This window comes from Sapajus apella, unplaced genomic scaffold, assembly GCF_009761245.1.
Source record: "Sapajus apella isolate SASKATOON/1434 unplaced genomic scaffold, GSC_monkey_1.0 scaffold7, whole genome shotgun sequence".
In the NCBI taxonomy this organism is placed as follows: Eukaryota; Metazoa; Chordata; class Mammalia; order Primates; family Cebidae; genus Sapajus; species Sapajus apella.
Window position 1 is genome coordinate 18,440,389 of NW_022436947.1, and position 17,056 is coordinate 18,457,444.

General features: G+C 40.3%; 3 protein-coding genes across 24 annotated transcripts in view; all 3 read left to right on the forward strand.

The window, feature by feature from the left end:
• CADPS2 (calcium dependent secretion activator 2) overlaps positions 1-17,056 on the forward strand; it is a 508,211-nt gene that overhangs the window by 167,923 nt on the left and 323,232 nt on the right. The window lies entirely within an intron of this gene.
• Positions 2,167-4,544, forward strand: RNF148 (ring finger protein 148). The gene has a single exon (XM_032276151.1). It carries the CDS (start codon positions 3,473-3,475, stop codon positions 4,382-4,384), a length of 912 nt encoding a protein of 303 aa, XP_032132042.1. The 5' UTR covers positions 2,167-3,472; the 3' UTR covers positions 4,385-4,544.
• On the forward strand, positions 4,645-8,067 carry RNF133 (ring finger protein 133). The gene has a single exon (XM_032276150.1). The coding sequence runs from the start codon at positions 6,864-6,866 to the stop codon at positions 7,989-7,991; it is 1,128 nt and encodes a 375-aa protein (XP_032132041.1). The 5' UTR covers positions 4,645-6,863; the 3' UTR covers positions 7,992-8,067.

Genomic DNA, 17,056 nt, shown 5'->3' on the forward strand with positions numbered 1-17,056 from the left:
ACACACACACACACACACACACACACACACACACACACACACACACATATATATATATATAAATAACTTGCATATAACCCTTTAATTCTGCCTGGATAGTGCCCTCCTTAAGGTCAGAGCCATGTTGTGTCCCCATTAGCATAGACTCTGGCTCATGTCAGTGACTTGTGTATAGTGCATATTACATGTTTGTTGTGGTTAATGGTTAAGTATTATTCCTTTGGGGGTACTTCGGGAATGCAGAGCCTGTAACTGCCATTGTGCCTACCTACTTACCTTCTGGTTCATGTCTTTCCCCTTGGTAACAGAGCATTCAAATCGTCACCCTTCCTCTGGCCATGTGCTCAGCCAGGGAAAGAGCTCTCTGCAACAGGATAAATCATTATTAACCTAAGACCATCATGTTGACTCCACTGCAGTTTCCAAGGATTCCATTAGGCATGGGTTTGTGAAGTAATTCTAGCCAAAGTGACACTGAGAGAAGTCTGGCAACTTCCTGGAAAAAAAAAATGTGTGTGTGTGTGTGTGTTTGTGTGTGTGTATTATATAATATATATAAAATATATAATACATATATAAAAATATATTTTTTATTTATATAAAACATTTTTATATATAAAAATACATATATTTATATATATAAACATACACACACATATTTTCTTGCAAGAAAATGTATATAGTTGTAATTTATAGTGAAAAAAATGATTTTTTTACACTTACCTCAGTGATCCAGTCTCTCTTTCTCTTCTCCCCCCCCCCCCCATTCACATGCTGCTCCAAGAAGACTCTTAGACCTCATTCTGATAAAATAGATGCAATTTGACATCATACTTAATGGACTAATAGGTAACTTGTACAGATCTCTGCTATTTCTATTCCAGGGAAAACTGGGGAAATTGAGTTGCATTGAGGACATTATCCTTGATGGTGATATTGCCAATTATAAAAGCTTATTCTGTGTCAAGAATTTATACCTGACCCATCCATCAGGGATGGAAGAGTTTTGGGATTCTTCTCTCCTTAGGCTATTTCATTAGATCAGGGTTTCTTAACCTTAATATTGTTATTTTGGGCCTCATAATTTCTTATCATGTGGGAATACTGTGTGCATTTTAAGGTGTTTTAGCAGCAACCCTGGTGTATTTTTGCTAGATGCTAGTAGCACTCTCTAATTGTGACAATAAAAAACGTCTTCAGAAATTGCTCCTAACTTGAAAACCACTTTGTTAGAGATAGATGTTTGTTTCTTATAGGTCTATTTTGTTCTAAGACTGGGGCAAAAGAGAGGGCCGTTTTATCATTGCTTTAACCACTTTATTTTATAATGAGAAAAACAGAATTAATTAGCTAAGTTCTTCAAATTAGTCTTTTCAACCATACAGAGAACCTTTTGATGTGAGATATGTTTTAAAACAAAATGTAGTTACAAGTTAAACTCTTCATCCACAAAAAAATCTGCAAAATAAAAAAGTCAGAATTACATTATTTTGTAATTCCGCTTCCAAAGGTTAAATAATCACAGATCTAACAAATTGCCTCTAATATGATGATGTTAAACCGTCTTCTTAATGAGGCTTCAATTTGTCACTCTTGATAGAATCAGCCAGGAATTCACCCCATTTGAACATAAAGAAAAAGTCTACCTGTAAGGACAGTTCAGATGCGAACTGAGTCATGCTTTAATAGAATTGTATGAATGGGACTAATAGACTGTTTGCTAGTTTTTTTTTTTTTTCCAAAAAAAAGCAAATATTAACTAAAATATAATGGGCCAGGGAATATAATAAATGCTTTTGTCAAAATGAGAAAACTCTATCATGTTAATGATTAAATGTTCATGTCCATTTTGCACACTGGGAAATAGGGTCTTTTTTCTATCCCTAGGACTTTGTGGCCTGCTGTGCACATAGAAGATGTCCTCATGGACACAGGGAGGGGAGCACTACACACAGGGGTCAGTTGGGGAGAAATAGGGGAGGGACGGTGGGGGGTGTGGAGCTGGGGAGAGATAGCAAGGGGAGAAATGCCAGATGGAGGTGATGGGGAGGAAGGCAGCAAATCACACTGCCACACGTGTACCTATGCAACAATCTTGCATGTTCTTCACATGTACCCCAAAACCTAAAATGCAATAAAATAAATGGGAGAAAAAAAAAAAAGATGTCCTATACATGGTAGATAATATTTGAGTGGGTGTTGTCAATTTATTGACTCCCTGAAACAGACTTTAGATAAAGATTTAAAATAAATGTAAACAATAAGTCATCTTTAAAGCAGTAAAGATTCTGTAGTTTGCAAAAATAATGTAGTGATTTGTTATCATTGTGGCCATGCTTTCCTCTTTCTAGTACTATCCTTCCAGTTACTAAATCTGTTATTCAGCCTTTGTCTGTGTCTCTACATCTATACTGCTACTTCAAGTCCAGGCTACTATCTTCTTTTACCTAAGCTCATCTCATGTTATTCTCTCTGTCCAATACACTTTCCCCATAAAGCAGCCGAAGTGAAAACTTTGAAACACATTTGTCACCTCCCTGGATTAGAACCCTACAGTGTGTTTCTCTTGTCCTTAGGACATCATCTAAAATCCTTAGTCTCTACAAGAGTAGGGCTATTTCTATTTTCTTCTCTAACATATGCTCCACTTTCAGTATTTGCCTAGAACACAGTAGGTTCTCAGCAGAAGATGAGACTGTATCAGGCTAACAATCTGAGTTTACACTCTGTTTTCTTTATGTTGAATTTTTAGGTGTGGGATAGACATTTTTGCTGAAAGTAGGTGGGAATGGTTTGCTCCTGCTACCCACAGAATGGTATATTGGGTAGCGTTGAACCATACATAAAAACTGGCAGCTGGCCCAGGTACATGCACTAATACATGAATTATTTTTATCTTTGCCATTGCCTTACAGCTAGAAAAAAATTTTTTACATGACTGGGTAGATTTCCTTTGTCTATTCAGAATGAAGGAAGAAACCCAAGGCTTTAAAAAATTCCTACCAATTTATTTATTGCTTTACAGCTGATTCAAATTTTTATGTATCTTGACTCCAAGGCTTTAAAAAATTCCTACCAATTTATTTATTGCTTTACAGCTTATTCAAATTGTTATATATTTTGACTCATTGCTTAGCTTTCTGGCCAATAAGATTTCAGTATGCAATGCACTAATATAAACACTTGGATTGGTTTAACTACCTCTGATGTCACAATTTCCCCATTAGGATGTCATAATTTTTTTGAAATCACATGGTACCAATCACAAGTCCTGTTATTTTGTTTCACTATGAGAAAGATAATCTACCAAATATAAAAATGCTGGAAGGAGCAAGATACCTTTTATCCAGGGAGACCTTTTCCATTTATGTGCTTTAGTAATCTACTGCCAACAAACTGTCGTCTTTATGTTCCTTTACAATTGATGTTGTTTTGTTTTCTCGTGTTTGTCTGTTAATAGACAAATGGAGGCATGAGCTTCCTCAGGATTACTCCTTCGACTCATAGTTCTGTTTCATCTGGACTTTTGAGGCTTAGTATCTTTCTACTACTTAGCCTTCCTGACTCAAATGGAAAAGCCATTTGGACAGCTCACCTGAATATAACATTTCAGGTGGGAAATAAGATCATATCAGAATTAGGAGAGAGTGGAGTGTTCGGGAATCATTCTCCTCTGGAAAGGGTGTCTGGTGCGGTGGCACTCCCTGAAGGATGGAATCAGAATGCTTGTAATCCTTTGACCAATTTCAGCAGGCCCGAACAGGCGGACTCTTGGCTGGCCCTCATTGAACGAGGAGGCTGTACTTTTACACATAAAATCAACGTTGCAGCAGAGAAAGGAGCAAATGGGGTGATCATCTACAACTATCCAGGTACGGGCAATAAAGTATTTCCCATGTCTCACCAGGGGACGGAAAATATAGTCGCGGTGATGATAGGCAACCTGAAAGGCATGGAACTTTTGCACTTGATTCGGAAAGGAGTCTATGTGACAATCATCATTGAAGTGGGGAGAATGCACATGCCATGGCTGAGCCATTACGTCATGTCTCTGTTTACCTTCCTGGCTGCCACAGTTGCCTACCTTTTCTTATATTGTGTCTGGAGACCTAGAGTGCCCAATTCTTCCACCAGGACACGAAGTCAGATAAAGGCAGATGTGAAGAAAGCTATTGGCCAGCTTCAACTGCGAGTTCTTAAAGAAGGGGATGAGGAATTAGACCCAAATGAAGACAGTTGTGTTGTTTGCTTTGACACATACAAACCCCAAGATGTAGTACGCATTTTAACTTGCAAACATTTTTTCCATAAGGCATGCATTGACCCCTGGCTTTTAGCCCATAGGACATGTCCCATGTGCAAGTGTGACATGCTGAAAATTTAAGAAATCCCGAGAATTTTCTGAAGATGTAACCAGATCTTTCCAAATATTAAGATTAAATTCTCTTATTGTACTTTATAAAGAGAGAAAATTTCAGCTTCTCTACCCAAGTACCAACAAGTGTGAAATTCGTGTTTCAATAAAACTCCATATCATGCCCAGCTATTTGTACTTCTCGTCTTTCTAATCAGTTTTAACTGTTATACCTTTTTGCTCTTATCCAGATAAGAACATTAGTATATGTTGAAAACAAAGTGTTTTTCTTCAGGTTACTAGGATTGTGACATTGCTATAGAGAATTAGCCATGCTTTTTAAGTTTCCTTTTTTAATACTAATTCTTGTACTTTGTTTCACATTTTGACTAATTTTTGTATCTAATAATTTATATCTCTGATTCTCCATGATTAATTAATTTTATTAATACCCAGGAAATCTAGTTTCCAAAGCTACTCATTGGATTGGTAATGTGTTCTAAATAATTATTTTAGATGATAATACTTTAGTTATGTAAGGAAACGTGTTCTAAATTATTATAGGCCTCATTGCAAACATTCACCATTGTTTGCCAGAGCTCTTTAAGTCCTCGTTAAGTCCATAGTGACTCAGCTATGGTAGCAGATTTCTTTCCTAGAAGTGTCCTTAGTAAATGCTTCCTTTTTCCTCTTCAAATGGTATGTTGTTTCTCTGGGGCATTTTGATAACATAGAGCAGAGCTAAAATTTTATTCAGTTGCCTTTCCATGTTATATTCTTTGCCTTATTTTGCATCTTCCTTTCTTTTTCTAGTAGATGAATAAACACCTATATAAAAATGAGAGACAGAAAGATTTAAATATTGTTGTGTCGATGAAAATTTCTCTTTCTGGATGATATGCTAAACCTTTGATGCCTAACTCAGTGGCACTTCATGAGTATACCCACAATGTACTACCTTTTAAAAAATACAGGGACATATGGAAATAAAACTGGATTAATGGCCTTTGGGAGAGAAAATCAACCATTGTGGGTAGGTTTCATATCATCAGTATTCTTTTCATACTAGTTTTAGTTGGGTTCCTAGGGCCCTTTCTTGTTTCAAATTATCATGTGGTAGATTCACATTTCATAAGAAGTAGCAGCTCCATTAGTCTTGGTGAGATCCAATCAAGACTTTTAGCACTTTACACATGGAGGCCAGAGACATTTATGTTCAATGTCAGAAGCTTTGGCCTTGGTTTCCTAGCTGGTTGGAAACAAAACAAAACAAAACAAAAAACACTGAGATTCACCCCCAAGACAGTGTATCAGTAGCAGCGTGGCTGCTTGTGATTATGCTTGTGAGTTCACACGTTATCCTTTAGCTTTGAGGTCATATTGTGCCGCTGACATGATTGTAGCAAAAACGTAGTCAGAGCAGACAGAGTGTAGAATCTTCCAATAGAGATATTTGTTGAGTTCTGCAAAAATATTTGATAAAAGATCTACTTATTGCTGCTAATGGTTAAGTGTGCACATTGAAGTTTTTCTTAATAGCTGTTTTTAAAAAATGAATTGTGTCAAACTAATATGACTATATTTAATCTTTCCCTGGACACACTTTTCTCTTCCTCTTTCAAAATATTGTTTGATTAATAATGGATGTCAAGGTCTGCAGAGAAATTAGCTTCCCTAAATGTCAGTCCTGTCTTTACTCCTATCAGACATACTCCATTTGTATAGTCAATGAAAGATGGAGAAAGTGAGGCAGAAGTAAACTAAGCAGGATCCCCTACTTTAAAACATCAAAACATTAAAGCAACAAACTTCTCAGCAAGCTTAAATTAAATAAACGCAATACAAGGGTTTATGTGATGAATCAAAAATTAGCACTGTGATTTTGCTTTTTGATATAAAAATAATGTCACTGAGTTCGCCACTTTTGCCTCACACCTGATCACAGCACTAATTTTTAATTATACTTTTTTTTTTTTTTTAGCTTGCCACTTTGTTGGCAATATCTCCTTCACTTGCTATTAAAAGAAAGTATGTAGCCTTCTTACATGTGCTTTCAGGCTTTGAAGAGCATGCCTTTTTATGAATTTTAGATTTAATTTTTAGTTTCGTGTGCTACCCAGTACCATTATATGTGTGGCTCAGTGATTCTATCCATCTTACACAACATAGAAATCACCCATAACAGCATTTAAGTTAATAAATTCACAGTTTGCTCTAAGCTCTTATCTAATTGGCTGCCTGATCTTGCATGTCATAATCACATCACACAACAGTAAGCAGTATGTAGAGTAGGGGATTTATTTTTCAATCTAAAGTTTTTCTCCCCTCTCTAATAAGACATCTGAAACTCATAAGCTATATTTAAGAATTTCTTAGAGAAACATGCTGGAAGACAGTGGATCTTGTTTGGATCCTGAAGATTTTTTTCTCTTTGTTATTTTAAATTAATTGTCAACAGATGTGGAACTGTTTGTTGGGTTGATTGTTAAGTCACTAGGAGAAGAGAGAGATGCATCTACTCAAGATTGGCACTTGGAGAAATAACACTGTGTCTTCCTGGCTTATAAAGTTCAGCGTTCTTTGGCTTGTTGGTCAGAACTGTTGCAGAGCAAGTGTTTGGACGGCTTACATGAACATATCATTTCATGTTGGGAATCGTGTGTTGTCAAAGTTGGGAGAGACTGGAATCTTTGGAAGAAGCTCCACTTTGAAGAGAGTGGCAGGAATTATAGTACCACCAGAGGGAAATACCCAAAATGCTTGTAATCCCAATACCATTTTCAGCCGATCAAAGTACTCAGAGACCTGGCTTGCCCTTATTGAACGTGGAGGTTGTACCTTCACACAGAAAATTAAAGTGGCAACTGAGAAGGGAGCCAGTGGAGTGATCATCTATAACTTTCCAGGAACTGGCAACCAGGTGTTCCCCATGTTTCATCAGGCATTTGAAGGTGTTGTTGTGGTTATGATTGGTAACTTAAAAGGCACAGAAATTTTCCATTTGATTAAGAAGGGAGTTCTCGTTACGGCCATGGTTGAGGTGGGAAGAAAGCACACCATCTGGGTGAATCACTATTTGGTCTCTTTTGTGATTGTCGCAACTGCTACCTTAGCATATTTCATCTTTTACCGCATTTATAGACTTTGGGTAGCAAGGATTCAGAACCGGAGATGGCAGCGATTAGCAGCAGATCTTAAGAATGCGTTTGGACAACTCCAGCTTCGAGTGTTAAAAGAGGGGGATGAGGAAATAAATCCAAATGGGGATCGCTGCATCGTTTGCTTTGAATTCTATAAGCCTAATGACATAGTTCGTATTCTGACTTGTAAACATTTTTTCCACAAGAATTGCATTGACCCCTGGATTTTACCCCACGGGACATGCCCTGTTTGCAAATGCGATATTCTTAAAGCTTTGGGGATTCAAGTGGATGTTGAAAATAGAACAGAACCTTTGCAATTTCTAATGTCAAATGAACTGCCTGAAACCTTATCACCTAGTGAAGAGGAGACAAATAACGAAGTTTCTCCTGCAGGAACCTCAGATAAAGTAATCCATGTGGAGGTAAATCCTGCTTCTCAGAATAATGACAGCCAGCCCCATTTAGTAGTGGAAGATGTTCATCCTTCACCTTGATGGCATGACTTTTGAGGAAGTGGATTAAACCTGTATGTCAAATCAGGTCCTAATACTGACAAGCAGTTTGTCTGTTTGAAATGTGTTTTTTGTGTCCTTTTTTTGTTACTTCAGTAATTTTCTGCATCCTTTGTTAAGCCTCAAAGACAGAAAAAAATTCCTAGCAGGATTTTTGTAGTTTAATTTTGGACCTTTGCTAAGTATAATTTTTTGTCAGTGTATGTTATTCCTGTGAATGCACATGTTTATATCTACACATCCATGTTAAAGCTAAGGATAAACTTATTTTCCTAATTATTTTCTGTATGTATATTGGGCTCTATTTTGGTAAGAAAATTATGGATATACTTGTATGTTTGTTCTAATACAGAAACAATTAAGTTTGGGAACCATAAATTATCTTTTATGTGCTAGGAAGAGTAGAAATTATCTTTTGATAATATATTTATAGTATGTCTTAGTTATAAAGTCATTGTGCTATTTTTTTTCAGTCTTGGCATGAACATTTTATAAAATTTTATTACTGTTGATAAACAGTTCTGTTCAAGCAATTAGTACATTTTTTTGTGATATGTATCTGTATAGTGAAATTTTAAAATACTGGTATTCTTTAAGTGAACAGCAAATATTTCAGTGTTAGGTATAATAATTGTTACATGTTCATAAAACTTAGATATAAAGAATTCATTTGATATTTAGTCATGGCATATTTACTTCCCATGTGTTTCTCCCACTCCCCAATTTGTTTTTTTTTTAATTAAATAAAATTTTTATGCCAGATAATTCTGGAGATAAGTAGTACAGTATAGAAATTATAGCTATAATGTCTTGTGATTATTTTTCTTTTGTTCACTATATTCACAGGGTCCAGCAGAATACCTGGTACTCAACTATTTTTGAATGAATGAATTAATAAGGGAAGAAATAATGATAAATCTTTGTTGTAATACCACCATTATGTGTTAATCTGAAAAACTCGGCTGTTTTTCCCAATTATGCAAAACAGAAAATTCTGAAAATTTTCACTCTAAATTACTTTGAAAAAATATTATAATTTTAGCCCAAAATTTATTATTACAGTTTAGCATGCATAATTTTAATGAGCAGCTTTGAACTCTCTAAGACTAACACTGGGATTTGAACTATTGGGCAAACTTGGAGGGAGACCTAGTGAAGAGGAATTTTGTGAGTTGCTTAATATTAACAATAGTGGAATTCAGAGACACGGGTAGAAGGGCAGTAGTTGGCTATAACTGCCACCCCATGGAAGACTAAAGGAGGAGAGGCACTAATCTAAGGTCAGGAAGAATCAGGGCAAAAGCTGGGCAAATGACCAGGTGTGAGGCGTGCCTTGTTTGGTACATAAAGGCTTTTTTACATGCAACTTTAGAGACGTTTGACTGTGTTAATCACAAGAGCTGTTCTTTAAAGGAACTGCATAGCACCAGGGCAACAGGAGGATTTAGCAGGAACACTATTTTAAGTGTTATTTTGAGCTTCCCCTGGGAGAGTAATGTTATTTCCTGATGGACGAGGGTCCACACTGAAAAGAGAGGACACTACTCCTAAAAGTATCAGCACCTAATCAGGATAAATTGTCATTCTTTGGTCATTAATGTTTCTGCCACTAGAGGATAGCAGCTGATGGGGGTGCGGTGGTTAAAGTGATTCCTATCATTTGCCCAGGAAAATCACTGAAGCTATGACAATGAATGCATCTGTAGTGTTGGCAGTCCCTGAACCTGGAGTTCCAGGGTCACTCCAGCTCTGTGTACTGTTATGTGGGATAGTATCATGACACCTGGCACTTCAGGAATCTGTTTGCTATACACACTGATAGTGCCATTGTGTTCTTCATTCTCCCTCCACATCCTCACTGGTTTTTCCTTTTCTTTTTTCTCCTCCTTTTACTTTGTTCATCATTGTCAGTCTTAGATCTGAGTTACCCCCATGTGTAAGAACTTGGCATGTGCATACTTCTATAATATAACCTTTGTCAATGTGGACATTTAACATTTAACACTGTGTACTTTTTTGCTCTGATACTTTTCTATGGTTGTTTTTTAAAGGGTGGTTAGAATCTATATTTGGAGTGGGAGGGGAGGGGTCAAGCCAGTGAAAAGGGGAACTGTCTGCTGAGTGGCTACCGTGTGCCAGGTAGTGGACTAAGTGCTTTACATAGCTGTTTCTTTTATGTCAGAACAAAACAGTTTTAATCTTAGTGTTTAGAATGTTGTAAACAGATCAATAAACCTCTTTTACTCTGGGTTTACTAAATAGAACTTAGAAATAGCACTGCTACATCAAATGTTATTCCTTATAACAGATTTTCACCTGTTCTGTGGGCTACACACCATTTTCTGTTGTACCTAGTGATGCAAACATATCTTGTCATAATGACATGGGACTAATAAGGTGAATTACAGTAGGGAGTTGATGTTCCTTGTATGAATTAAGCTTGCTTTTTGCATCACTCCTCAGATAAATTAGGTTTAATATTTTACTACAGTGAAAAATATTCTAAAGCACTTCAACTCTTTTTGGGTGGTGCTATAGGTAAAATGACTTACTCCATCTATACAGAACCTCTTGTTATAGGACATACTACATTGATAATATCCCTATCTCTTGCTATAGAATTATTATTGTGCAATTTTCCTGTAGAGAATGTTACTCAGCTCTTTTTTTTTGCACTAGTGTGAGCCCTTCAAAGATTTAGTAAGCCAGGGATTTGGCTTTTCTAATGAGATTTAAACTCCTTCAACACACTTACCGGGTTTTCAAGCAGCATGCAGGTATCAAGTGGGGGAAAGATCAGCATTTGGGAAGGCACTGAAACAAGCAGAGGAAGTCTTCACATGCTGGTACTGTGAAGGAGCCCTTCTCATGCCAGTTCCATCCTCCCACTCCATCATTTACTATGAGCCCTGTTTTTGTATTTTAAATATAAATTTTTTTTGGCTTTTTACCTGCTATATTTTTTAATGTTTAGTTCTTAGTGATGAAAAATAATGATTATAAATTAATACTTTTACCAGCACAGAAATATCTTTAAATACATACTTGGTTTTACAAGTGGGGGGAAGGAAGTGTACTTTAGAAAAAAGGGTGATCTCTTTCCTACCAATGAGTGTTATTCTACCACAATTTGTTACCTCCCCTTTTCATAGCCACACCACTGCTTCTAACCCCTCTCTTCTTAATTATGGTGGCATCTTTATCAGATCTCCAAGTTGCTGTGTCCCCGGATGATTTTTACATGCTGCCTTGCATATTTTTCAACACTGTTGATGAGCAGGGTGACTCTGATTTCAAAACTCCTCTACAAATGTCCAGTTTAGCAACACACTGTTGTTGCCATACATCCTGTTCTGTCATCTTTGAAAACTTCACAACTTACAGCATCTTTTTCAGAATTCCCTCTGCATTTGCATGACCACTCATCTCCACCACTTCTTCAGACTTATTCTTGGTTCTCATTCCAAGCATTTTCCCTTTACTGTTCTCCCTTTCTTCCCAGTCTATCTCTTCTTTTCAACTTCAGGCTAGAACCAATTGTAAGTCATTTTAGTTTTACCAAGTGCCACCAAATTCTTTGCCTCCTACACTTTCCTACAATATCATTTGCCTACCCTGAATCACTCCTACATCTGCTTTTGATACTTCTAAACAGCCCACTATAACTCAAGTTGTAATATTTATTATTATCTGATGTCAACCAGATCTTTGCTTCTGTTTAAAAAATGCCTTTAGTAATCGCTTCTTTTTTTTTTTTTTTTGGTGAAGACACAGCCCTTGCTCTGTCACCCGGGGGTGGGGGGAGGGCAATGGTGCGATCTTGGCTCACTGTAAATTCTACCTCTTGGGTACAAGTGATTTTCCTGCCTCAGCCTCCCAAGTAGCTGATTACAGGCACACACCACCATGCCTACATTCTTTTTGTATTTTCAGTAGCTATGGAGTTTGGCCATGTTGCCCAGGCTGGTCTTGAACTCCTGAGCTCAGGCAATCTGCCCACTTCAGCCTCCCAAAGTGCTAGGATTACAGGCGTGAGTCACTGCGTCTGGCCGCTTACTCCCTTTTGTAGTCCCCACAGAGCAGTACTTCAAAGCCTTGACTGCACATCAGAATCACTTAAGCTTTTCCAAGTTTCAATGCACAGGCTGCATTCATGACCTCTGGGCTGGGGCTCAGGCATTGATAGTTTTTGAAGTTGCCCAGGGGATTTCAGTATGCACAAAAGACTGTGAACCACTGCCAGGGGACTGTTCCAAAGAGCCTTTAATCAGGTCCCAAATTTCACCCTCTGTTTCTTTAAGTTTGACTTATTTTCACTTTACTGAAAAGTATCTTGATAGAACTCAAAATATCAAGGTAGAAACTGTTACATTTCATGGAGAGGAATTGATAAAAGCCTGTGGCAATATGAAGGGAAGGATTTCAACTAGAGAATTAGGAAACATTTAAAGAAGGAAATCATACTTTAAGTGAAACTCTGCTTTCATTTAAAAGAAGATATTCTAGTGGAGAGGACAGTATTAACATTAGTTTATAAAGGAGCTTTGAGTGTTGCATGCAATTTTGGTTAAGAAACTTGAAGACACAGTGTAAGGAACCACCGCTGTGCTTTGGTCAAGGATAGGCTAAGGTAAACATCCAGAATGACTCAGCGAGTTTAGAGCACAGGCATATGACGCCTCCTGTTAATCATAGCCATGTGGCCATAACATGGGAAGGCTTATCATTTGGCTCTAAGCCACTATTGTCTGTAAAAGGTATAATTGCTCTGCTGACACTGTATAAGCAGGCTTGTGTCCAGAGAGAGAGAGTTGAGCTGCTGACCCTGAAGGCAAAGGAGAGCAGGCCGTGCAGCTGTGCGTGGGAGCAGCCAGCTCAAGCAGTGGAGACAGACGATGTGTGCGAGCTGTTGATGGGAGAGCTGCTGAATAAAACTACATTTCACCTGCTTATGGCCCCCCGAGTGTTCTTTCAGTGATCTGCCTATCTACTTACTCCCCTTGGACCTCAGCAGGGGCTGGACCCTGGGCATGACATTTGGTGTAGTTGTGAACCTGACAATTGGCGTAATCAGCAGGATGAAGTCCCAGGTCGGCTATGTGGCCACAGCATGGGCTGTGGTACCCGGTGACAGTGGTGCTACTGCTTGGATGGGCCCCAGTGGAAACACAGGAGGCAGTGCAAGGGTCTCCCACAAGTATGGAGAAGGTATTGAAGCACCTGTAAGTGCACAGCACTGAGGAAAAGCATGCCTTTCCTGGCAGAGTGAGATAGGCGTTTGTAACTGTGCTGCAAAAAGTGCATACCCAGTCCCTGTGGGATGCAGCGCAGGGAGGAGGAAGAATGTCCGTTGCAGGCTTGCCTGGTGATCTACCAGAAAATAGAGCATGAACAGCTGTTGGGCCCCAAGGGTGAGCCGAGGAACCCTTCCCCCCACCACCGTGGTGGAACACATTTCATATGGAGCCTGCACCCCCACTATGTTGCAGGAGCCAAGCAAGTCATGTCTGCAGTCATGTATAGACTTAGTGCAAGTCATTAGGGAGAAGGACATTGCTGTGCAACCTGGTCCTGCCTGAGCGTTCCAGTTCACAGATTGCCTGCTGCAGTCAGGCGGAAGTGTAAAGCCTTTTCTGTTTGATAAGAAACTGGCCAGGTTTCCTGGCTTGGGGGGCAGCAGACAACTAAAGGCTATATTGTGGACTTGGCAATCCACTGGTCCCTAAACCCGGATAAGTTTCCAGGCAGAGTTGTATTTATTAAAGGTTATGAAGGCCAGTCAGTTAAAGTGAAACCTTGGTCTTTGCGCCTTGGCATCAGCCACTTAGCTCTCCACTTGTGCACGTGTATGTCTCTACTATGCTTGGAGACATTCTGGGGGTAGATGTTTTGCATGGCTTGGCAGCTGTGCCATCTGTCATGGACTTGCTAGACTGATTGACAATGGAACTGGGATGGTGCCACTGTGTGATGGACTTGACCAATACATTCCTCTCAATCAACATTGTTCCAGAGAGGCAGGAACAGTTCATGGGAGGGCAACAATGGATTTTTACAGTGTTGCTGCAGGACTGAATGCATAGCCCCATCATATGTCATGATCTTGTTGATGATGTTATGTGAACCTCTGATTCTCTTGCAGATTTAGAAGTGGCAACACCCACTTTGCCTGGGATTGGATGGTGAGGCGGAGATAACCAAGCAGGCTATTCAGTAGGCACAAGCCCTATGGGTAGTTGACCAGGGGTGCCCATTTAAACTGAATGGATATGTGACCACAAATAATGTTGGCTACGGCCTATAGCAGTGCATAAAGACCTTGGAAGTGCCAACAGGCTTTTGGTCTCAGCTGTGGAAGAGAGCTAAGCTCCAGTGTTCACTAATGGAGAAACAGTAATAGCGGATGGGTGCATTCATAAGTAACCCCGTGACTGGCAAGGCAGTCAGTAAATGCATATGCTGCCCCTCAGGCTTGCAAGAGCGTGGCAGAATGGGTTAGAGTCGGGTTAGAGTCATCTTACGGACAACTTACCTGAAAGTGGGATGAGTGTGTTCATGGGCAGTGACTCTCCAGATAGGGACAGTGCAAACATCCATTTTAGCGAAGTCAAGTGCCTGCTTAGAGCAGTGGAGCACACTGAGTACAAGTCCCTTAGCAGCAGAGCTATAAGAAGTTTTGGGACCTGTAGTCCTAATGCAAGATAAGTCCATGGGGTCAGAGCACCCCTAGACTCTGAAGCTTCACCATAAGGAAGGGCGTCCCCCTATTCCTAATGGGGCATGGTACACAGATAGGTCTAGTCAAGGTGCTACTGCTTCCTAGACTGTTGTCCACACTATATGGTTTAATACCAACTGTGGGCAAAGTAGCTAATAGCTAAACTCAGAGCAGTATGGAGGGTGATCACCAAGGAGGTAATACCTACGGTAATCTGCAGCTATAGCTGGACGGTTTATCGAGGTCTAACTTTGTGGTTAATTACCTGAAAGTTACAAAATTAGCTAGTCACCAACCCATGTAGAGCCAGGCCATGTGGCTGGATCTATGAGAGAAAGGATGACCTTCTCCAACCAGTTATGGGGATGAAAGGTAATCTGTTATTACCTGCCCCAGTGCCCCTGCAGGTAGGGAGACCAAAAAACCCTGGTGTTAGCCATGAACTCTCCAAGCCCCCCATTGCAGCTGGTTGGTGATTGTAGCACCCCGCGGGGAAGGGTCTGCAGTATAACTTACATGTTACTCCTTGGGTATTTAACATGTGATCTTCACAGCCAGTCACAGGGGAACTGCCAGGGAAGGAACCCTCTTCCAGGGAACATGTGTACTGTCCTTGTGACCTATCATAAACTTCCTTGTGACTTTGGCATGGGTGCAAGACCCACAGGAACCATAAAAAGCTGATAAGGTGTCGTATCATTGCCCAGGGCAGATTCCTTGGTGGCTGCATTGTTACCCAGAAATGAAAAGCTGATTTGTATTTTTGCTGAGGGATGTGATTTACCCCTATTAGTACCCGTGCTTTCTTTGTCGTTTCGGCTGTAAGTTGGCATACTCCAATAACATTGTGGACTGGGCCCACACCTACACCCAGACCAGTGTCTCCAACTGTTGGATCTGCACTGCCCTTTTAGCAACAGTTGTGGATGGCTTGCCCTGGCACGTGCATCCAGCTTCTGTGCAGAACTGGACATGGCTAGAAACTTGGGGCCCCACAGACAAAGGATGGGATGCAACACAGCAAGCTTTGAATAGGGGGCATTGCAAAATCCACGGCAAGCCTGCCCCTTGGCTGACTCTAGTGTCCACGATGGGTGGAGCTGACTAATGGGAGAACACGTGGTGCCCCCATTGTGGGTACCACGATGGATAGAGCAGTCACGGTGGGATGGTTGCCTGCTGAGGTTTGTGCAAACATAACACGTGTCACTACACCAAGGGTGTGGTGGAGTAAGTGGCCTTACCAAGGCTGGACTCCAGTGGACTTTGTGGCCCCCTTGAAGTTGATGGGTCTGTGGAGGCACAGGATGGCCATATTTGCCAGCCAATTGGAATGTACCTGGGGGTGGCCCTATGTGCATGCCACTGTGCTTCCCACATTGCCTAGTCACCTGCATGACTACAAGGTGCTCAATTCCCAGTTTTTGCGAGTGCGATGGGCCTCTTGGTGGTTCTATCCCTTAGCAATAACTATCCCTAGAGTAGGTGTCATTACTGTGGAAATGCAAGTTACAGCCCCTGCAGAGCACACAGCTCTGGCCCTGAGTCATACCTGAGTTGCCCTCCTTTTGTCAACTGATAAGGTTAATCAGATTAGGAAGGTGGTGCTGCAAAACTGGATGACCTTAGACAGAGCCACAGCTGCCCAAGGTGGCACCTGTGCCCTTGTAGAGACACAGTGATGTACATTCATCCCTGACAACCACCAGAACATAATGGCAGCTTTACAGGGGGTGTCACAGGAGGTTAAAGTGATTGAGCACCTTACTGATGACTCCCTGCAGAGATGTATCTCTGGGCTCTGACCTACATTGAGTTCTACTAATCATGGGTAGCATAGCAGGAATATTAGTACTAGGTTATTGCTTCCAGTATTGTTGCTGTGGCCTATGGGTCCAAGGTGCTGCCCTATGTGCATAGGTCCTCACTAAAAGGACTCCCTCAGTCTAGTGGGTAAGGCCTGATTGCCAACGCTGTATATCAAATCTGTCAAACCTATGTACCCAAAACTTATGTATAAAGCTTGTGTGTGTGTATATCCAGCCTGTGTACCAAAGCTTATGTGTATAACCTGTGTATCCAAAGCCTTTGTCTCCCTCGGCCTAGGGGGTGGAGTGTAAGGAACATGGCTGTGCCTTGGTCAAGGACAGGCCGAGGTAAATATCCAGAGTGACTCAGGGAGCTTAAAGCCCAGGTGTATAATTCCACTTGTTACCACAACCGTGTAGCCATAAAATGGGAAGGCTCATCATTTGGCTCTAAGCCACTGTTGTCTATAAAAGGGATCATTGCCCTGCTGACATTATATAGGTGCCCTCATGCCCAGAGA

Bases quoted from the DNA above. Each gene is read 5' to 3' on its own strand.
- RNF148 (XM_032276151.1), top strand. From the start codon at position 3,473: ATGAGCTTCCTCAGGATTACTCCTTCGACTCATAGTTCTGTTTCATCT.
- RNF133 (XM_032276150.1), top strand. From the start codon at position 6,864: ATGCATCTACTCAAGATTGGCACTTGGAGAAATAACACTGTGTCTTCC.